Genomic DNA, 24,176 nt, shown 5'->3' on the forward strand with positions numbered 1-24,176 from the left:
AATAAATTGTATATAATTGATACTAATGGTTTACTATCCCTTTAAAATACAGAAATTACCAAATATAAAACATGTATTGACGTCTATAAAAGACGCACAGTTTTATTTCTAACTAGCTTTCCGCTCGCGGCTTCGCCCGCTTTATCTAAAATCTAATAAATTACACACCCTTCCTCTTGAATCACTCTATATATTTAAAAAAAACCGCATCAAAATCCGATGCGTAGTTTTAAAGATTTAAGCATACATAGGGACATAGGGACAGAGAAAGCGACTTTGTTTTATACTATGTTTATTTCTAATCAAGATCGATAATAAACTAGCTGATGCTTTATATTATTGGTAATCAGAAATAAATTGAGATTTAACGAAACATTAATAGCCTTGATAACTCTCTTTCATCTTTATTTCTAAAGATTCTTTAAAAGTTTTTCTATTCATTTTATCACAAATTTAGATCAGACGAATTCGCACCTGCGTTCCTTTGTCCCCTTATGTACTGAAAAATTACAAGTAAAATATCTTGGATGAATTTTATTCAAATGCGATTTCAATATGAGCGGCATACAGGAATGCAATAAAAGTCGGTTGCGTGATATAATTTGAATATTTATTTCGTAATGTCACTGGAACAACGTAAGGGTCACACGCCACCGATGCGGCGACAGCGGCTGACAAACAAAATAAACGATTGTATCAGAAACTCAAGGTATTTTCGCGTTATTTCCTCTGCTCCGCATTGGTGGACGGTGGCCCTTAGAGCGAGCGGCGATGTCGCTTTGGACTCGGAACGACACCGTCGCGGCTAGCATAAACTATAAAAACAATTCTCAACATTCTATATCGTATTATGTATATCTTTATTTACAATTATCTAACTTATATTTACACTAACTACAAACGGGTATGTATAACATACAAGCCGAAATATACAATTATGATGATAAATAGTCCTCTCTATAAATACATAGCGATATATTTTAGTATTTCTTATTGCGACCGCGGCGATGCGTACCGAAGAGAATGCGCGCGAACGCTTGGCGGAAATCTGGGCTGAATATCGTGTAAATCACAGGGTTGAGAGTAGAATTGAAATAACCGAGCCATAAGAAGAAGCTCGCTAGATAGTCGCTTATCACACACGTTTGGCATATTGGCATCACTAGCGCCATTATAAAGAATGGCAACCAGCAGAACACGAACGCTCCAGTAATAATAGCAAGAGTTTTTGCTGCTTTTCTTTCACGTTTCGCTTCTAAAGATTCTTTCTTTTCTTTTTGCGAGGGACCCGGAACGATCGATCGTTCAGGTTTAGAACCGTTTGTAACGGTTGAGGAAGACTTTTCTGGAGACACAGCAGCTGGTAATTTTTCGTTTATTGTAAACGCAGTGGTACGTGGCTCTTCGTCCAGCGTGTCCACTGTTGATGTGCTCTGACCTTCAGTTAGTAACAACGCAGCGGCAATCGTCTCTGCTCTTGTGCGCTGATTGCATTTCTTGAGATTTAGAAATCGTTTCTTTACGAACCTTCGGTCTCTTGCTGATTGTACTGGCCTCCCTGAAGGCGGAGCTCCGTCAGCTGATGTAGGGCGAGCGGGTGGCGGCTCTCGACGTCTTCTTATTCGTCTCCGTGCTGTTTGGAATATCTTCCAGTATAAGATAAGGATTACAGTGAGGGGGACATAGAACGTTGAACACGTTGCAAAGATTTGATACGCGAGATCTTGACTAACGAGGCACTTTTGTTGTTGTGTTATCCTTGCGAGGTAATCGGGGTCCTTCCAGCCTAACTGGGGTGCGAGAGAGACGACTAGCGCTGCTCCCCACACGAGAAAGATCATTGTGAAGATCCGTTTCTCATTTCTTATGTGGATGTAGTCGACGTTTGTGACAGCCCAGTACCTAGAAAAAAAAAACAAACCATAAGCGTCGAATAATTCAGGAATATTTGAAGGAAATTACGTATTATGTTCTTTTTTTTATTATTGTATGGTCATTTGTCGCATATCAACTGTACATCACGTTAAGTTAGATATTAACATTAATATCTAACAATACCTAATGCGACATAATTTCAATAACAAACGACCATCACGTTAACGCTCGAGGACAGTAGCTAGGATAAATGCCAATACACATTATCTGCGTCACTTATTCGCGTCTGTGGCTACTTTATGATGCGAATGGAATGCGGAATGCAAGGATTGGCGTCAGAGCATTCTGTGGAAACTGGGGATATAACTAAATAGTGTTACAATGCGCTCGGATTCTTAGGATTGTCGGATATTTGGCGAGATTAATTAATGTATTGTAGATTAAATATCGTCCTATTTCAATGTTGTGTAGTTATAAATATTATATTATCTTTAGAAATTAGTTTGGTAGCTTTCAAGTTGACTATAAACAAAGGTATTTGAACTATCCATTGCATAGATTTTATTTTACGTGTTGAGTGCTAAATTTTGATTTTTTTTTATTTCTAAGCGATCAAATGTACAAGTAACTAGTAACATTGCTACTTGTACATTACAAATGAATAATATAATACTTGGCTATATTATGTATAATGTATATTTGTATTTTAAAGTCATACGTGTTAAAGTTATTTTAGTTAATACGTAGTACTTAGAAATACATCAGTTCTGTAGGGATATAAAAGCAGTTTAAACCTACGCACCCACAGTTTCAATCTAAACTTTATATCGGTGCATCCTCCGATCGATATACTCATACTAGCATACACGACGTACAGTTCATGAATAGGTAGGTCCACGCAGAGCGAGCAGCCTCGCGAAGCAATTGCTGCCAGATGCAGAACGATCTATGTGGACATGGCACGACTGAAGAAACTATTTGAAAACATTGGAACACGCGATTTCCTCGACCAAGCCTAATCTACATACCCACACCGTTGCTCGCTCTATGTGGAGCCGCCTATTCATATTTTTCTTTTTAACTAACTGACTCCCTTAAACATGATTTTGACACTCTATACTTCAAACTTTGAACACTTCTCAAGGATCAGTTACTTTAGAAAGAAAGAAGAAGAAAGAAAGAAATAATTGTTTAAATAATATAATCTTATTACAGCCTGATTTTTTGTATTTACTATATTAATTGCTATTACCTGTCAGTGGCGATGGCAACAAGATGAAGTATGGATGCCGAGCTGCAGAGCACGTCGCTGGACGTCCACATGTCACACAGCTCGGGTCCCAATATCCAGCCTTGGCTGACCTGTGAGTGATATTGATTGAGTTTTTGCACTATTGCGGTTTCAAGGGATGACTGATGCTTTTGTGTTGTCGCTTTTATAGATTGAATTGAAACGTTCGACTTGTTGTAATTTGTGTTTGGGACTAAATTGTTTCACTAGTTTGATTTAATATTATTCGTTATACGAAAGGGTATCAGTGAAGTGACTGAAGTAACGATACAATTATATTTTAAAACATCAATTTATTATTCAATTTAACTTGCATTTTATTTAAGGAGTACCACAAAGAAGGATACATGGGCCAGCCTTATTTATAATATACGTTAATAACTTATTCAAATTGCCTTCAACATCTTTAAGTAAAATAGACTTGATAAATTAAATGATAGTTATACAGATATTTTTATTAAATACATTACCTCATACACAGCTCCTAATGGCATGACTAGACACGCCACCATCAAGTCAGCCACCGCCAGCGACGCGACGAGGTAGTTCGCGACATTCTGTAGATTCCTCTCTATTATTATTGCAGCTATAACGAACACGTTACCTGGGAACAAAATAATTAATTAATGACTATTACTATTTGTAAAAAGATTTATTTAAACAGTATGATCGTTCGTAGCTGATAGATTTAAGTGGAACGGAGTGTTTAAAATCTTAACATAAAGAAAATGAGCACTTTTAAAAAGCAAACGATATTTGTATTTTGATTGTTTAAGTTATACAAAAGTTGTAATATCATTCTTGAAAAAAAAAGTTAATGAAAGTGTTTATTGCCACTATAATCCATATTTTTTTGTACCCTTTGTTAATTTACTCTCACATAACATTCTCCATACTATGAATAGGCTATACAAACCCTCGGAACTACCTCTCTCGTGCTCGTTATCGATACCGTAAAAAATAAATATTCCGCCAACATGAAAATTCAGTAACTATGTATCATAGAGCCTTCCATTAGACTTGGCACCCCATATCAACACTAGTGAAAGAGAATTTCATTCAGTACAGACAGCTATATAACAAATCCCGTACCTTTCAGATAGCGCCCTCCTAAATGACCTTAAGGGTGTTATACAGTGACTGAAAGTTTTTGGTACTTGATCGAGTGTATTTTTTGATGAAAATTATGGTTTGTTGTGTATTTTTTCGGTTGTATATACTGGATTATTTTAACTAATGTTAATTAGTTGTCAGGTTTAATTAAATGATTATTTATGTGAACCAATATTTTTTTTATTAAGTATAAAAGAAAAATACAAATTTCAGATAAATTAAAAACATAAACAAAAACCTCAGAGATTTGTCCCGCAGAATGATGCATTTGTTGTTTATAGTTAATTGTTTGCTTGTTGATAGCCGTAAAAACAATAGAAATATGTACATTGTACATATGTCATCATCATCTGAAAATCGCTTCCATAGTTTATGAGGGTAGTAAGTGTACTTATATTAAAATGTACATTTATAAGCCTGTTTACATTCATCTACCTTTTATACCTCATTAAAGTTAAATCTACGACCATTTTAAATATTCGCACTAAACTAGTTTGCGCAAATACTACGCACTTTATGTCCACACCCTTACCCGACCTCCATACAAAATTCAAACTGACTGCAAACTTTTTCCCACTCGCGACCCTTGACCCATGGGAGAATAATATATAGAGAATATTTACACAGTATAAAGAGAAAAGTAAGTTATCTTCGAACAAAGGTACACATCGCGCCGTTTGTACGCACGCACGCACGCACACAACGCCGCTCGGTTCCTTCTCAAGGACCGGTCTCGTGAGGGCCGTGCCATTGCTGTGAGCGGTATTTGTTTATACAATTGTTAAAAATATCAATGTGACAAGTGACAACCCTGCGCTTCGCGAGTTTAGGTACCGTACGCTCCACGCCGGGTGTCGGCCTACTTTTCTCTTTATACTATGATATTTACTTGTAACTCTGCTATGTCGCTTCCAATAACAACTATTTCGTTATCTTCATTGTCGAAGTCTGTTCCAAGATAACAGACACTGCCTTTGTTTTACTGAATGAATATTGTGTTAAGTTCCAAGATAATATGAGACGTCTTTAGTGTTAATAGTAAAGGTCATTTTGCTTTTGTATTACTTTTCTATAGATTAATGTCGGTAATACTTGGAATCTTATACAGGGTGTAATCGTTAAGTGTGCACAAGCAATTATTCCGTAACTATTGCAGATATCAAAAAACTTTAAACTGATATCGAAAGTACTTAACCTAATGAGTAAAATGGCCATAATAATTTTTTTAAAATAAAACGAGAAATAACCAAAAATGTTACATAAAACGCTCCCATACAATTTATTTCCCATACATTTTGTATTCATAGTAGATTTTCGAAGTGACGTCCTTATTGTGCAATACAATGAGGAGGTCTATTTACAGTTTCTAAATGAACTTCCCTCCAAATTTGCGAAGTAATTAAAGCAGAAAACCAAAAAAACAAAAAAAAAGCTAAAATCTTTCATATTAAATGTATAGGTTGATCCAAAAGTAATGATAATTGGGTATTTCCTGTGCACATAAAAATATAAAATAAATGTTTTATGCTTGCTCATGTAATCACTAAGTTATCACAAAAAAATTATATCTACAGGCCACGTTTCCAAGTATTAACATTAATTTTAATGTGAACAGTGCGAGCCAGAATGTTTCCCGACGAAAAGAAGAAACAACGATTCGACATTTAGAGGGTGAATTTCTAAATTTTTAATGAGATCAAGATAATTTTTTGTCACGATTTGTGACCATGGGCGTTACCTGGGTTCACCATGTTTATGCTGAAACCAAGAAACAATCAATGGCCTGGATGCGAGCTTCCAAAGTGACGGTGAAGATTTTCAAAGTGAAAATTAGTGGGATAGATTAAAGCCGTAGTTTTTTGGGACGCTGAAGAAATGTGGAATATTTTAAGAAGGTAGCCACTACTACACAGGGCTCTTACTACACAGACCAAATTAAAAGATTGCGGGTAGGTTAGTAAGAAAAAGAGACATGGCAAACTTCGGTCTTGAATGTTGGTTCACCAAGACAACGCACCAGATCACAAAGCGTCAGTTGCGATGGCTGCCAATCAAAAATCGGCATTGAAAATGCTTGAACACCCACCCTGTTTGTAAGATCTAGCTCCTAGTTAATTCTATCTCTTACCTCGGCACAAGAAACACCGTCGATACAAGAAATTTTAAGACGACAGCGAAGTGATGGCCGATTTTGAGGGGTTTTTGTAGATGAAGGTCAAAGTTTTTTTTTTATAAGTTAAGGAAAAAAAATATCGAAGTATATTATCTAGTTAGAAGACTATCTAGAGAAATACATAATTATTTTAACAGTAATGACCTTGTTTAATATTGATTGTCATTACTTTTGGATCAACTCATGTACATGGGATATTCATATCTCATACTAAATGTATGGGAGGGTTTAAAGTTAATTTTTTAGATATTTCTCGTATTATTTTTAAAAATTTATTATGGCCATTTTACTCATTAGGTTAAGTACTTTCGATATCAGTTTAAAGATTTTTGATATCTGTAATAGTTACGGAATAATCGCCTGTGCACACTTAACGATTACACCCTGTATATAAAAATGAATCGCAAAATGTGTTGGTAAGCGCATAACTCGAGAACGGTTGAACCGATTTCGATAATTCTTTTTTTATTATATTCCTTGAAGTACGAGGATGGTTTTTATGTAGAGAAAACGTAAATATTATGTACCACGGGCGAAGCCGGGGCGGACCGCTAGTTTATTATAAAAATGCTTTGAGATAGGAGGTACTTACTACCTTTGTCGTAATTTAGAAAATTTGGAAAACTAAACTGTAATATAAACCGTACTAAACCCTACAGCGTGTCAAATTATAAAGTTTAAACATTTTTATCTCTTCAATTTTCTGTACAAACTTGTTATTAAATTCGCAATTCGAATACTAATAGTTAAAAAACATAAAACTATGATTTATGATTTCCAGATGGATGGAATCAATCTAAGAACAAACCAAACATAGCTATCAACATAAATTACCTATTTACAGTACGAAGAACGAAATAATGTACTCAAGACACACAACTCCACAGTCGGTTAAAACAAACAGTTTATCCATTTAACAATGCACTCGAAGCGCTTTAAGCCTTTGAAACGTTTTTACAAGAGTATCGTTGAAAAGTATAGCTACTACGTGCTTAATAGCCCAACCGAATCTCTTGACCTAGCACTCTGCCACTGATTCCATTCTGATGAGTCCCAGTTGTTTTTATTGCGTTGTAAAGCGCTTTATTTCGCTGTATTTGTATGAAATGACACTAATGTTAATAATTAGAGGGTCTCTTACAAAAACAAACACATTTTATTGAAAGCTTGAATACAAATGGATTATCCATGGTCGTATAGGTAGACTTTTATCCTTGATCGAGTGTGGGTGTTGCTTGTATTTTCTCATCTTCCCGATTAAAAAATCTGGGATAAAATAATTTCATTGTAACTAATATACTTATTTTTTGAACAGCGGTTTCATAATCTTAACAAAAATGTAGCTACAAAAGAAAAATAGAATAATGTTAGTGAATGTTGATTTATAAAGGTCGAATTATATACGATCTAGGTGATAATTCGTTCTTTTGTTCTTTTGAAGATCCTTAAATCAAAGCTCATGTCGTGTTCCAGTGATATAAAAATGGCAATAGCCTTCAGAAAGAAGATAAAAAAAAATATTGGTATTTTCCATGTATTTTCCTACTATTATTATCTATACTATTTTTTTGTTTAAGAAAATATCGTCAAAATTGGAATCCTTTTCCTTTTCTCTAATATCGACTTATTAAAGTATCGATTTTATAGTTATATATCTATGCGAGAGGGATGAATACTTTCAAAATATTATTAAATAGTTTTGAAACAGTTATAAATGTTATTTTAATAGAAAGGGGTCGTCTAGACAATACATACAGATAATCTAGCCCGCATGACGTCAGAGCCAGTACACGAACAAATGAGTTTAATGCAATTTACCAAAATTAATAATCTGTTAATGACAAAATTGGCGTTTACCATAATAAGCAATTTAGTAATCTGTGCAATTTAGCAAAACATGTGAATTCCGTTCGCAAAAATTGCGTCGACGAAATTAAAAAAGTCCCGTCGCTTATCATAAAATGTGCCAGAGAGATTAACGTTTGTTGTTTTCAATTTTCTTTTTAATAGATTTCTTTAAGAGCAAAGCCAAGGCGTGTCGGGATTTTAATTAGGTCCCTATGGAACAATTTTTCATTTGGCGCTATTTAATTTTTGGCGCCGAATCGCCTTTGATGTCACGTCAACGTCTTGTCAGTTTGACGTTTGATTTCTTTTGCGCAAATGAAAAAGTTATTTTTTTTAATTAAAGTACGCAAGGATTACTATAATGGCAGGATATTGAAATCGATTACGCTATAATTAAAATAAATATTTACAGTGTTTGTTTTGATTGCGGTGGCTATTTTAAATTTATTATACATACTCATTTTAAAATAAATATTTCTCTTGGTCGAATTTTTACAGTGGCGATTTTTTTATGACTAGCTTACTACGCAATAAAAGATATATCACAGAGCACAAGTATAAGCGCAAACCCAATTTCTTTTACTACTAAATTTTCCCTACCAATTCGATCACATTGATAGACCGATGTTATACAAAACACTTACATGAACAAGTATTGATTTATATTTCTTGTATGAAGATGTGCTCTAATCATAGTATCTATCTAAAAAATAATAGCGCAATAGACAGCTTCACCAATTTTTGAACCACTAAATTGTGGCAACATCATCATAATAAAACTAAATATAACATTAATAAGGACCAATGATCATTATAACAATCATCTCTCTTCTAATTCCATGAAATCCATCGTCTAAACTCACGATAAACATAGCAAATAACCTCACTATGAACGAAATACTGCGCTTATCATATGTAGGTATAAATGATTTCATTACATCAAGATTGGACTCATAACTTCCCTAAACAAATCTGTATATCATTATAGTTTGGAATATCATTTAGGCACTTTTCCCCGTTAATATAACCGAGTTGGAACAGTTCCAACTAACTCTGCCAAGTCCGTCCACGGCTGTGATTACAAAGAAATTGTGGATTATGCCCCTATTATTGTCATTGGCAATTAATAAGCGGAAAACATTTCGTTATTATGTTATTATATAACTGGTGCACGGAATGATGAAATTATTGATAAATTAACATGAAAATGCTAGTAGATAAATCAATTGAAACGCTTCGAATGTGTAGCATATTAAATCTATACTAATATTATAAAGCTGAAGAGTTTGATTGTTTGTTTGAACGCGCTAATCTCAAGAACTATGGTCCGAATTGAAAAATTATTTCGGTGTTAGATAGCCCATTTATCGAGGAAGACTATAGGCTATAATATCATCACGCTAAGACCAACAGGAGCGGAGCATGGCGGGTAAAACCGCGGGGCACAGCTAGTGTTATTTTGTAATTGGTGCACGGAAATTATTGATAAATGAACATGAAAATTACTGTTAGTAATAAATCGATTCAGGCTGTTCGAATATGTAACACACAGGTAGCAAAAGTAACTATTGCAACTGTTATTGTTAAGTTTTCCAATACCTACTAAACGACAATTAGGTCCCAATGCTGAAATTTCACAAGTTAAAAAGTTCCCATTCTAACTTAATCTCAAACATTTATTTATTCAATTAGGCTTCTTATAAAAGTACTTTGCATTTACACATCTTTTTTACATTTACCTACCATTTCTAAATAACGAAGATATTATAGTTAATATTAAATTATTTTTTTAACAAGATAGCCAGGCATTTGACTGCATCGTACCTGATGGTAGGTAGTGGTGCAGTCTATAGAAGTGGTAGCTATATATAGAGCTATAAATGTGTTATACGCTAAAATACATTTTATATCGCCCCGCCATTATCAAGGTGATCAAGAACAACGTCAAAGGAGTGACAAATGCATTTATTGAAGCCATTTGTCTGTAGCAAGCGAACTATATGATCACTATAATGTCACGATCTCAGAAGACGGGATCTTGTTGGAAATGTCAGCAAAACTGAACTGGTTTAATGCTGACACGGTATTATAGTACTATCTTGGTGACTCTGAACATAGGCTCTACGTGTAACATGGAACAAAGCAGTTTTTATTTGGTTGGTTCAAGTAAAGAAGGTTTGTTGTCATGTTTAACAAAATACTTAACGGTTCTAGTTATTTCTATGGTTCTAAATTCTAATAGTTTAAGAAGTTTGTAGTAGTAAATATAGTTCCTGCGCAATAGTTTTAAGCAAACGAACTCGCGAAGTAATTACTGATAATTAGGTAGGTTAGGTGAGTCTATAATACCTATTACCTAATAAGTATTATAGACGATCTTTAAGGTATACACCTGAAGTAAGTCATAGGTATTATAAACGATATTTAAGGAAGGTTTTAATTGGTATTTGTATAGCTCCTTCGACGAAATGCTCTCATTCTAATAACGCTCACCTAAGTTCTACTGCATGTATGTATTATTATGAACAATAGATTAGACATTCTGTATTGTAATAAGATTATGGTATATGTTACAGAGGAATGCGTGGAGGAAGCAATTTGAAATACGTAGGAGACAATCATCCGTATTTACATAATATTATAACGTAGTTATTTATGATATTGTGTTACTGGCTGATAACCGTGTAACAGTGTCCTAGCATGTTTATGAATTCACTTATGTACCTATTTGGATTTGTACGTGATCTCATTAGTTTTGTTACTAATTTTTTTAAGGTTAGTATGGTATTAATATCGAGGGTCAGTTTCACCACTAGCTGATAACATCATCCAATTTATCATTTTTTGGCAAATATTTTCATTCTTTATAAACATAATAATTATAAGTACAATCAACTATATATACGTTTTATTTCATTACTTTTAAAAATATATTTTGAGAAAATCTCGACGATATCGGAAGCAATTAAGGTTATTTTTTAAATTTTCGTCACAACACCCTTTCGCGATGATAAGAGGCGTTTCAAACGGTTATAAGTGCGTTCAGGGGAGATGAAATGATCCCCCAAATTCAGTGGAAAACACGCTAAAAGCTTTTTAACTCTTTCTATGGAGGTTTTTCAAATTTTATTTATATGAGGAAGTTAAAATACGCTAAATCATTGTTATAAGCTTATTTTTTAACATTACCTGGATTTTTCGTAATATTATTGGTATATGGAGAAGTTATTCATAAATAATAATAATTAATTTGGATAATATAATATGATTATCAGCTTTTCTCGTTTATGGAACACGATTATTATCATGAATAGTGGTTACATAAGGCCATGGGGAGCGACATGACTTTCATTGGTGGCCACACTGTTGCTGAACAAATTTAGACTCTAGTGCATGGACATTAGGACTCACCAATAATAGTAGCGAGGGTGATAAGAGCGAGGATGACGGACGAAGCCGCCATGAGGACGAGCGACGTACGTCAGTGCTGGTCACACTGTTGCTAAGTAATTACAGGCTCTATCGGGTTGATATAAGGACTCACCAATAGTAGTAGCGAGGATGATAAGAGCGAGGATGACGTACGTGACCGCCATGAGGTCGAGCGACGTGACGTCATTGCTGGTCACTTTGTTGACAATTTTATAGACTCTAGTGTCACACTTCTTATTGTAGACTCTAGTGGGTTGACATAAAGACTCATCAATTTTAGTAGCGAGAATGATAAGAGCGAGGATGACGGACGTAACCGCCACGAGGACGAGCGACATAACGTCAGTGCTGGTCACATTTTTGACAATTTTATAGACTCTAGAACACAGAATACATAATAGTAGCTAAACGCTACAGAACGGACACTCTCCGCCTCCCGCCAAAATTAAACACTTACCTCACCCCGCACGATCAGGCATAAAAATGGTCCGCATTTTTCTACAAGGACGATACGCAACGAAGATTGACAACATTAATCAAATTGACTTAAAGTAATTTTTTTATTTTGGATTTGTGATTATCGTTTTTTGTAGAAAATGGTTAGATATTGTGCTGTTTACGGATGTATTTCATCAGAAAAACGCGATTTTTTTTACGCTAGTCACAAATGTGCCAACCATAAAGCGTTAACACACACATTTGCAGTGTGACTGTCAAAACGATAATTTTGTATGGAGTGTCCGGGGTGTGGTGTTACACTACTTATTGTAGACTCTAGTGGGTTGACATAAGGACTCACCAATAATAGTAGCGAGGATGATAAGAGCGAGGATGACGGACGTGACCGCCATGAGGACGAGCGACGTGACGTCAGTGCTGGTCGCGTTGCCGGTGACGTTGAGAGTGACGTTGCAGCCCCACGACACCGCGTCCACCCATGAACAGTTGGGATCGTACCACTCGGTTGTCGAGTCATCTAGAACAAATAGGTTAAATGTAAACTGTATAATTACTTGATCTCTTACCGCCTTATTACAAAACATGTTTAAGCGTTTAACCATACAGCAGGATAATAGATAAGGACAAGATTAAACCTCTGTACATTATAAAACTTAAACAGTATTAAACTTAAAGCATGTGCAAAAACCAGTCTGCGTTTAGACCAGGTCTATTTAAGTTTTTTTAAAAAGACGGTTTGTAGCAAGTGTGGTTACAACTAGACTTAAACGTTTCAATATAATATACAAGCTGCGCTTCGCGGTTTCAGCCGAATGGCTCCGCTCCTGTTGGTCTTAGCCTTCCTCGATAAATGGGCTATCTAACACCGAAAGAATTTTGCAAATCGGACCAATAGTTCCTGAGATTAGCGCGTCCAAACAAACAAACAAACTCTTCAGCTTTATAATATTAGTATAGATTTATGTTAGTATTATATTTTATAAGCAGGATTAGAATGCTTCTAATAATATGGAAGATGTTAAAGAGCTTCAAACCATTTCAAAGTCAAATTAACTCTAAGAAACATTACTATTTAGAAGGGAAAGAAAATATTTACCAATACCTATTCTGTAAAGAAAATGGACCAGTGAATTAGGGGAACTATGGGTGACATACATCTGCCATACGTTCCTAGAAGGAAACAGGATGACACTTTGTACATAAAGTACATAGAGATTGGGATCTCCAATTCTCCCTTAGTTATAGTACAAGGGGCTTAATTTACAACAGTATTATTTATCTTAGGCTTTATATATTGTGTAAAACTAGATCTATCTTGACTGAACTAAATAGATATTTCGAGTTAATAGCCAAAATGTCTTGATCATTTTAGTCTGTAAGAACACTATAATATGATAACGTATATTTACGTTTATTTTTATAATTAACTAGCGGTCCGCCCCGGCTTCGCTCGTGGTACATATTTACGTTTTCTCTACTTAAGAACCATCCTCGTACTTCAAGGAATATAATATAAAAGAATTATCGAAATCGATCCACCCGTTCACGCGTGATGTCGTGACCAAGGAAAACGGGTTTCATTTTATATAATATATAGATTAAACTGAAACTTCCTAGTACTTGTAGCACACAATAGAACAACTATTCTCTAAGTCCATTAGATGCAATTAATTTATAGCTTCAATAAAACAGGTTTATTCTACAAAACAAAGCTTTTGAATGAGTTTAAAACATCTATTTAATAACGAAAAAGATTCTTGTTTAAATAATAAATAACAATTCTTTGACCTCAACCTTTGACTTACGGAATAGCTTGCTTTTGTTAATTCATCTATAGTCATCTTGTGGTCATCTTAATGCTTGACCCAAATTCACATTTTTTATTGCAGACTGTATCTATATATATATGCTTATAATCTGTTTACTAAAATTAAATAAATAAAAACACTTTATTGTAAAAAGTATATAAGAAATAATAGTAAATAACTATTGGACGCTCTTATTATATAAGAAAACAGTTTTTACGACAAATTTTTATTTTAGAATTTTCACGGGACACAAAAACTTCTTACCTACAGGCGCAAATATCTTTTCAATATTTTAGACATGAATGTTGTTTTTATAATCCAGCTCACACATATAAATAAATAAATAAAAACACTTTATTGTACACACAGATGAAGTTGACAGAAGGACAATAAAAATCAGCACAAGAGGTTAAGGTACAGTAGGCGGTCTTATCGCTCATGAGCGATTTCTACCAGACAACCAAGAAGCAAAGGAGAGCTGGGAAGTAGGAGAGTAGGCGTGGTACAATAGTGAAAGTTACAGTAAGACGTAACATGTACAAATATTGCACAAAGATAAAATAAAATTGTACACATATAGTATCTCATTACTCTACTTATTTTATAAGGGAAGAAATACGACATAACAGCTAGTAGACGGTAGTTTATCATACAAGGATTATATGAACAGTGAATAGAACTTTGACTTGCAGAGTATATTGAATTCTCTATCATTTGTAGACAATTGGCCATCATGTATTGATGGTCTACAATGGTCTACAATGGCCTTTGACATACGCAATACGGTACTTGGTTTTGTCGTAGTTTAGTCAACTGTAGGGTATCTTCATGGTTGCGTTCATGTGGAATATACTACAAATATTATATACTGAATGTAAGGAACTGTTAGTGAAAATGTAGTTGTTTGTATGGAATTTATTGGCATAGAAACGGAATGTCCTTAGTTTATATAGCGAGTAATTGTTCGAATATTCAACAGAAAATCATTAAAACGTCAGAAAAATGTAATTATTGAACAGCTTAAAGAAAGAAAAACTTTCTCATTAGTAGTTCTCATATACAGCTATGCTACATATACAGCTACATATACAATGTATTCGATACTGGTCTGCTAGATAATTTAATTTGTAAACAATCGCTTAGATAATAGAGTACAGAGGAAAATAGTTTGGAAAATCCAAAAGTGCACGCCTCATAATTTTTTTTTTAATAAATATTTATTAATTATTATTTTTGTTTATTTAATAACAATTAAACCACATCGAATCAGACCCTGAAAAATGAAAGGGTTCTATTCCTGAGCATACTCAAGCGTAAGAGAAAAAAAAAGACTCGATTAGTAAAGTATTTCGGTCGCTATCGTGTTAACAAGAAAATCCTCCGCACATACAGACACACGGACGTCCAAGACAGAACTTTTTTAAACTGTTTTTTAACTAGTTTAAATAACAAAAATGACATCAAAAATATCATGAATGTTAAAAATAGTGTTTTTTCTTAATATGTGTGTGTATGTATTATCTTACAAGTGCAATGTATGATACATAAAGACATTTTAAGTTTGAAAAATCAGATTTTTTGCGCGAAGTGACAGTAGTACCCACCTCAACGCTTCGCTTATGAGGCGTGCAATAGATAATTAAAGTTTTACTCAGTATCAAATATAGCTCTTATTCTCTAGATAATAAAACTCAATAATTCCTCGCTTCCTTGAGCTATCGCACTGTCAATTTGTCTTATTAACAATTAAGATACCAGTGATAGTAAAATTAATTAATCTTTTAATGTACTGTAAACTTCATTTATAAAAGCTACCTAATTTATATTTATCCGAAATCCGGCTAAATTATAATGGCTGTAATCGCAGTTTACAGCTAATTAAGTTCGCACAAACGCTTTAACTCGGCTTCGTTAATGGAATGTCTAGAATAAGCGGGTCTACACAGAGCGAGCGGCCTCGCAAAGCAATTGGTACACCAAGCGAAGATCAGTGTGGACGTGACTCGACCAAGGAAACCGCGTGTGACGTCACTTGCCTCGGCGGCCACGTGATGACAAATGAACGGACTATCTTCTTCTGGGCTTAAGATGGAAATACGGAACACGCGCTTTCCTCGGCTGAGCCACGAGCTCTGACTCAGCTGCTTCACGCAGTTATTACTTTGCGAGGCTGCTCGCTCTGTGGCATGACAAGTGAAAGTACTATTTTCTTCTTTTCTTAAGATGACGATATGTTATTTAATGCGTCTAGCCCCGGAACCACAGACACAATAGAAAATTATTGTGTCTGGGACCGATCGGGCCGCTTGGGGTTCAATGGGTTAAAATGTAGGAACGTGCACTTTCCTCGACCGAATCTACGTTGACACTGACTCAGCTTCGCATAGCAATTACTTCGCCAGTCTGCTCACTCTGTGTGAACCAGTTTAATGAAAAATGAAAGTACTATCTTCTTCTATTCTTCAGATGTCGATATGTTATAATAAAGGAACACGCCCTTTCCTCGATCGAATCACGTTCATACTGACCGAGCTTCGCGCAGCCATTGCTTCGCGAGGATGCTCGCTCTATGGTTACCAGTCTAATGAGTAATGACAAATGAAAAGAGTATTTTCTTCCGGGCTTAAGATGGCGTTATGTTAGTCAAATCCGTATTTATTCAGGCTTCATTGCGAATTGGTTCACGCTCATATTGGGTAGATTAATGTATGCATGGTAGCGTGTTTATACAAATAAATTGAAGGATGTTTGGCATGTTGAAATAACAGCTTCCTATTTATTTTGATGAAACTTAGCAGTGTTGTTTCTGACGTACCAGAATAATATAAGCTTTCTATACCAGCTTCCCGTGCTTTTATCGGCGTGGTACTTGTACTAATATAATAATAATAATATCAAAATTAAATAGTTTAGAACTTTCCTAATCACGCTGTTATAACAATTAAATGAATCCCCTAATGGTGCAGAAATAGGCGACGTCATTCTAATTAAATCTACTCACTAAAATGACTGAGCCTCCTATAATTAAATTATGATAATTTGGTCATCCTATAATAATTTGGTCATAAATTTTAAATAATAATGTAAGTGGAATAATAGCAAATAAGTGGGATCATTTGTAGAAAAGTTAACATAACTAGCTTGGTTACTTGCTCCATTGTGAAGCATTGTTAACTCAAAAGTATAACAAATAACAATCGCATTGTTGTAAACTCAAATTCAAATTTTGTTTATTGTGTAGGATGTAGTTGTTATTTGTGATTGTAGTTAAACAAGTAATATATCATTGAGCATAATATACGAGTATCTAATGTCATATTGGCAACGGAAAAGGTAATGTACAAAAAAGTGGTTCTTTCGAATAAATTACAAAATCGGTAGAAATGTAATAAAAACATTAAACTCTCTGTTTGGTAATATCATACTTTTAATGACTCGTATAGACAAATTACATTAAGGGCCGATTTTTCAATGCTTGGATAAAACTTATTCTCGACGAATAAAACTACCATTAAACATAATGTATAAAACTTCCATTTTAAAAACGTATTCTAATTTCCCGTATTTGTCAGTTTACGTGACATTTTAATATTACCGTGTAATAAATACTTTATTGGACGGATAAGTTTTATCCACTTTTTGATCGTGTTATTTCTTAATGAATGAGAAAACATTTTCTAACAATACTAATCGGTCCATTATAGTAATAAGTCAGCTGAGATGAATACCGTATCATTGTTAGATCTTTATTGGTTCCCACTGTGAATAAATAAAATATAATAGCTGTTAGGGCAATTTCTCATTCACTAGAAATTTAAATTATCTCTTTTGTAATTTATCCGCTAAGACTGGAGTTTTGGCATGAGAAGTTAATGTGTGAATAAATATTTCAGGACAATTTTCACACACGGCACGATCTGATCCCATACTAAGCTTTCGCTTGTGTTATGGAAACCAGATGGCTGATAAACATACATATATAATTTAAATAAATACTTATATAGATAATTAACACCCAGACACAGAGCAAACATATATGTTCATCACACAAATATTTGCCCCGGGTGGGAATCGAACCCACGACCTCTGGCTTGGAAGGCAGGGCCACTGCCAACCAAGCCAACCGGCCAGTCAAGTCAATAAATATGTTATTGACTGTTTAGCATATTGGTAGACAAATTTTATGATGTTAAGTTAGGATTTAACGTTATGCTCCCACGTGTAGTAATGAAGATTTAAGTATTGTCGTTAAATCCATACTAATATTATAAATGCGAAAGTAACTCTGTCTGTCTGTCTGTTACTCAATCACGCATAAACTACTGAACCAATTTTCATGAAATTTGGTATAGAGATATTTTTATACCCGAGAAAGGACATAGGCTACTTTTTATCCCGGGAAATTGACGCAATCCAAGAAATCCCACGGGACCGGGAACTATGCGGGTTTTTCTTTGACTGCGCGGGCGAAGCCGCGGGCGGAAAGCTAGTAGGACATATAATGATTGATATTGAATTTTGAATTGGAAATTCTTGTTTGCTTGGAAGAGCTACGGACTAAAACTGAAGCAGAAAAGGTTTGATTCATGTTTCAAATTCGCAGCTATAATGGAAACTTGTTCAAGGAATCTAAACTTATGGATAGATTTATTATTTAGATAAATAATATAGATCTCGCTCACGTCTGGATCTTAATGTATTTTCCTTAGCAATAAGCTATGATAAATTTAATATATTGCTACAGTAAATCTGTTAAATATAGAAAGTTAAATAAATATAAAATTAATGCTCGTTGTCTTTTTTTCCGCGCAACTAACGAACAACAACAAAGGAATTAGTCCAGCTGTTCACGCGTGATGCCGTGACCAAGAGAAAAGGTATTCATTTTTATATTCGACTAGCTGCTCCGCGCGGTTTCACCCCCGTGTCTTCGTGTCGTTTTGGTCTTAGCGAGATGATATATAGCCAATAGCCTTCCTCTATAAATGGGCTATCTAACACTGCAAGAATTTTTCAAATCCAAAATACCTGACCAATAGTTCCTGAGATTAGCGCGTTCAAACAAACAAACAAACAAACCCTTCAGCTTCATAATATTAGTATAGATATAAATAGATTATACTCACAATTGGTAACATTGATCCCACGTGCTTCTATTCGTGATAAGTTCATGGTCGGCCGCTCGTCCTCCTGTGAACAAACACACAATTTTTTTATACATATTTATAATATTTCTTCTACATAGGTAGTATAAAACAAAGTCGCTTTCCGTTGTGTGTGTGTTTGTATGTTTAGATCTTAAAAACTACGCAGCGGATTTTGATCAGGTTTGTTCAAAGAGATAGATTGATTCATGAGGAAGTTTGAGTGTTTACTTTATTAGATTTTAGACAAAGCGAGCGAAGCTGCGGGCGGAAAGCTAGTATATTGTAAATTTAAATATACTTATATTGAGACAAAATATAAGGTATCATGTGAATTTTTTTCATATTCAATAACCACTTTTAAAGAAACTAGAAAACAAATGGCTTTTAAAATACATAAACAAACAGCCCGAGGCTTCGTTTGATAAACGCACACACTTAAATACTTCTATAAGTATAAGAGTTAGCATTTGAAAAGGCAAGGAAAATTATGAGCATAAACCTGATTTACTCGCATTTTATGCGCTCCATTTTTAACGTTAGCTGCAATATTCAAATGAAGTTTAAACTTCTCATATAAAATGTTTGAATGCAAATACTTTTTAAATAAACATTATAGCGAATATAAAAGGGTGTTTGATGGCAGTGAATAAAGAAGTTTCGAACTTCAGAGTTCATTTGAGTCGTTGGATTTTTATAAAGTTTGCCCGTTCGGTTTTGTACGCCTCTATAGTACGTCGCACAAGTTTTAAATTTCAATTTAAAATCGCATATAACGTGCAGCTTGAATAGTTTCGTTAAAACAGTGTTTCTAAACAAGAACTCAGTTTCGAACGAGAGTAAAAGTGAACCGCAGCTTGCGGGGTGTGCGGCGATGTAGTTGACATCTATTTCATTGGTTTTCTTTTATTATCTGTCTAGAATTTGATTACTTTATTTCTTGTTTATTTCTAATCTGGGACATTAGTCAAGTATCTGAGACGCCAAGGAAACGAAACTGCTATCGCTAATTATTGACATAAGCGATTGTATCGAGTCGATGAAAAATTTGTTCGTGGTCGTCGTCGTCGTTGGTAGGGTGACCGAATCCTTAGCAAAACGTCATAAGCATATGTCAATTTGTATCGATAGCAGATTCTATTACTTCGTTATTCTATTCTTCTGCCATTTGTCTCGGCCTACTGGAGTTAATTTCTAATTGCAATGTCGAAGAAAGACAGAGCTATATATACGTCATCTAGTGCCATCACCGTCCCACACTGGTATTAATACTGCTTTAAGACGTCAAGGTAACCTCTTTGCCCATTGACTGACTTCTACAATACATAGTACATGAACGTTTGAAAAATCCATCAAAGTACTTCACTACACGTGAGATATCTTTCGGTAGCATGTGCTACTGCCATGCAATGATTTCGTACTTATTACCGTAATGATTTACAATAAGTAATAACGTTGTATTTTGTGAATACGGTACTTTACGTAATGGCATTTTGGCGTGCGTATTTAACTGATATATCGTACAAATGTATTGTCAAGTTGATGACAAATTCAAGCACGTTTTTTTGTGAAGCTCTTTGTTTATTTTAATAAAAATCAATGAGTAGAACAAGACTTTTAAAGCGTTCTTTAGTGCTTATGTGATAAATACTTTATCTATAAGAAGGTGATTTTTAAAAAGATTTAATTGTAAAAAAGACTTGAACAATATCTCTCAAAACTATTTTTATCTCAATAGCCATGAACTAGAGTTTCAGAAATAGAAAAAGGTTTGCAGTGCATTTTAATGAAATCTTTTATTTAGTGCATATAATATTTATCTATAACCAATTATGGTAAAATTCTTAATTATAATCATTACTACACATCTATGTAGGGTGCACCCTTTCTTTAAATGTTTTCTTGTACTTAATGGTTATTTTTACATGAAATGTTTTGAAACGAAAACTCTTTCATAAAAACTTTGGGGTTACGTCATAAAAACAATGTTCCTCATCTAAATAAGGGGACAATATACATCTATACAGTTGTAATATTACATCCTACTAATATTATGAAATATGAAAAATTGTGAGAATGGATATTATGTACTGTACCTATGATTGTTACTCTTTCACCAAAACTGCTGAACGGATTTGTATGAAACTTTATAGAAATAGAACTTTTACGAACAACACATTAGTCATACAAATACTTCACTTTGTCCTTTTTTCAAACTAAAACATGAGCACTTGATTGATGAGCAGTGAAACACTTGATTTTGCACTCAAAAAAGCGCGGAATAGCTGGTAAAAATCACTATGTAATAACTAATAAGCAAACAGATTTTGCCTTTCGTTTTAAATTATCTTCCACTAGCGTGAAACTTATAACAAGTTGGTAGGCGACTAATGACTTTGCATTCTAGTCTAAGAGCGAAGTCGGTCTATAAGTTCTAATTAGTCTTACTGTTCTACATGTTCAACAGTAGTTAATGGTAGTTAAAAAGAAGTTTTAAACTTATGATAATTATAACTACTCGGAGTTAACGAATGAACATTTTTTTTACAGTTACATGTGTTACTTGTATATATTTTACTCTGAAACTGGACAAAGTACGACATTTATGCTTAAATCCAGAATGTAATTCATCTGTGTTTTAAATTTCACTAGCTTTCCGCCCGCGGCTTCGCCCGCTTTGTCTAAGCTTTAAATACTAAAACCTTCCTCTTGAATCACTCTATCTATTTAAAAAAAAACGCATCAAAATCCGTTGCGTAGTTTGAAAGATTTAAGCATACAAAGGGACATAGGGACAGAGACTTTGTTTTATACTATTTAGTGATAGAGATCTGTGCAGCCGTTAGCCGTATAATAATAATAAACATTTATGCATTTATTTTCATAAACCTTCACTCTGATAAATTGACGTGCTCGTCTTACTTATCCATAATAATAATAATATTATAAATGCGAAAGTAACTCTGTCTGTCTGTCTGTTACTCAATCACGCCTGAACTACTGAACCAATTTGCATGAAATTTGGTGTAGAGATATTTTGATACCCGAGAAAGGACATAGGATAGGTTTTATCCCGGAAATCCTACGGGAACGGGTTTTTCTCTGAAAACGCGGGTGAAGCCGCGGGCGGAAAGCTAGTTTTCTATATTTTCCTGCATTATACCCTATTTGTATGTGTTATTTTTTGTCTATGATTATTATATTAAGTATGATATGTTTCATGGCAATTTAATCTACTAGAAGACAAAGTGAAGTCCTCTAATGGGGTATGGGGCAGATGCATTATTCATACATCTGTTTCCTGATCGATTTGAACATTTGGTGCCGCTGTCAATTTCGCAACAACTTCATTCGTGTTTGCGTTAAAAGTGAAAGGATTCTTTTGCTTTGTTTGTTGAGAGTTTGTAAGATACATTGTTAGTTAATTCTATAAATTCATGAATTAATTGTTTTGCGTGAACTCCAATTAACATGTGTAAAATACTTTGTACAATATGTAAAATATTTTCTTCAAATAAACATGTTAAAATTTAAGCGTTTTCCTCTATTGTTGTTGCTATTTCTTGTTATGGTGTTTTCTTATGTTCTTTATGTTTTATGTCTATGTGTGTGCGTGTGTTGTGCTGTCCTTGATAAATAAATGTTTCTTTCTTTCTAAAAAATATGGAAAAAAATTATGATTCTTCATCTCGTTTTATTCGTCTTACATTCTATCTAGACCTATCCAAGAGTCCTAACTAGTAGAAAATATAATAATTCTGTATCTTTATTATCATCGCAGACGTCTTCAACAACGCAGGCGTACAGATGTAGTTACGGCGGGGGCACACGACGCGTTGCGGCGGCGGTCCGGTGCCGGAGCGGTGTCGCTGCGTCGTCTTACATAGAAATATCTGTGGCATGTCACACGATGCGCTCCGGCGCCGCACCGGACTTGCAACCACCGAGACGAGGCGGGGAGGGGTGAATGCGATGCGACGCCGGAGCGGCAGCGCTCAGTTGTTTTGCGTCACAAGGAAGGACTGACTGTCCAACGCTGCTACGGCGCCGCTGCGACAAAACAACGTTACGGCGCCGCACCGCTCGTGTGCCCACTGACACGGTGAAATCTTAGCGTTGCGGCGCCGCAACGCATCGTGTGCCCCCGCCGTTAGACCCTCACAAACAAAAGTCGACGTTTATTATTCCTCAAACTCGCAAACGACCCGACCATCCGTTTCTCGGAACGAATTCGCAAATGAATTCTGGGATTCGTTTGTTTATATTCAACAAACTTACATTTATACTCTAAGAACACCGGCCTGCGCAATTATTATTTTATACGGGCGTAGGGTTGACTGAGCAACGTTTTTTGTGTGAAAATTTAAAGTGAAATGTTATTAAAGTGAAACTTTTATTACATCGTCTCAAACTTTTTGGTCTGTGTAGCGCATGTCGCGTGTATCGCGGCTGCCGAGTAGGTATACCTACTCGGCAGCCGCGATACACGCGATACACGCGGCTGCCGAGTAGGTATACCGCCCTTTGCATCTAATGTCCTGTCTGTGTGTGTGAAATTTGTATTTGTGTTGTATGCAATAAAGATTATAAATAAATAAATAAATAAATATACCTACTCGGCAGCCGCGATACACGCGACATGCGCTACACAAAGCAGTGTTCGGAACCGTTCGAACAGTTTCACTTTTACCGTGGTTTCATAAAACCACACAACATTTTTTATTTTTTTTGGGAGTAAACATTAGGAATGTTGTTTGTGGATTGAGTTACGTTTTTGGATTTTGACGTGACAACGTCTTAGGGTGACAAATCAACATCGAGCTATGCTGCGCTGTACTGCGTTGTGCTGTGCTGTGTTTCTTAAGCTACGTTTTTTTAACAATTAAACGATGCTGCGCTGTACTGCGCTGTGATGTGCTGTGTTTCTTAAGCTACGTTTTTTAACCTTCCTATACTCGCGCGTTGGTCTGTGAGACCGACGAAACACATTTTCGTAATTATTTTTATGCAGGTAAATCCTGTGAAGTCGAGTT

At 34.9% G+C, this 24,176-nt stretch overlaps 1 protein-coding gene across 2 annotated transcripts in view; it reads right to left on the reverse strand.

Moving 5' to 3' along the window:
• Window positions 1–595: 595 nt before the first annotated feature.
• LOC149483207 (5-hydroxytryptamine receptor) overlaps window positions 596–24,176 on the reverse strand; it is a 66,113-nt gene continuing 42,532 nt past the window's right edge. Inside the window, exons 2-6 of one of the 2 annotated variants that reach the window (XM_089702164.1) lie at window positions 19,126–19,189; window positions 12,532–12,708; window positions 3,637–3,770; window positions 3,128–3,237; window positions 596–1,902 (exon numbers count right to left, since the gene is read on the reverse strand). In XM_089702164.1, coding sequence (XP_089558290.1) covers window positions 981–1,902; window positions 3,128–3,237; window positions 3,637–3,770; window positions 12,532–12,708; window positions 19,126–19,171 — 1,389 coding nt within the window. In that variant the 5' untranslated portion in view covers window positions 19,172–19,189 and the 3' untranslated portion in view covers window positions 596–980. Of the gene's footprint in view, window positions 1,903–3,127; window positions 3,238–3,636; window positions 3,771–11,844; window positions 11,922–12,531; window positions 12,709–19,125; window positions 19,190–24,176 lie in introns of those variants that run through there. The other variant, XM_089702165.1, reaches the window with a different exon arrangement.

Source organism: Colias philodice, chromosome 13 (genome assembly GCF_061535455.1).
Source record: "Colias philodice isolate Cphi_HAF_F1 chromosome 13, ilColPhil1 Martin Lab GWU primary, whole genome shotgun sequence".
In the NCBI taxonomy this organism is placed as follows: Eukaryota; Metazoa; Arthropoda; class Insecta; order Lepidoptera; family Pieridae; genus Colias; species Colias philodice.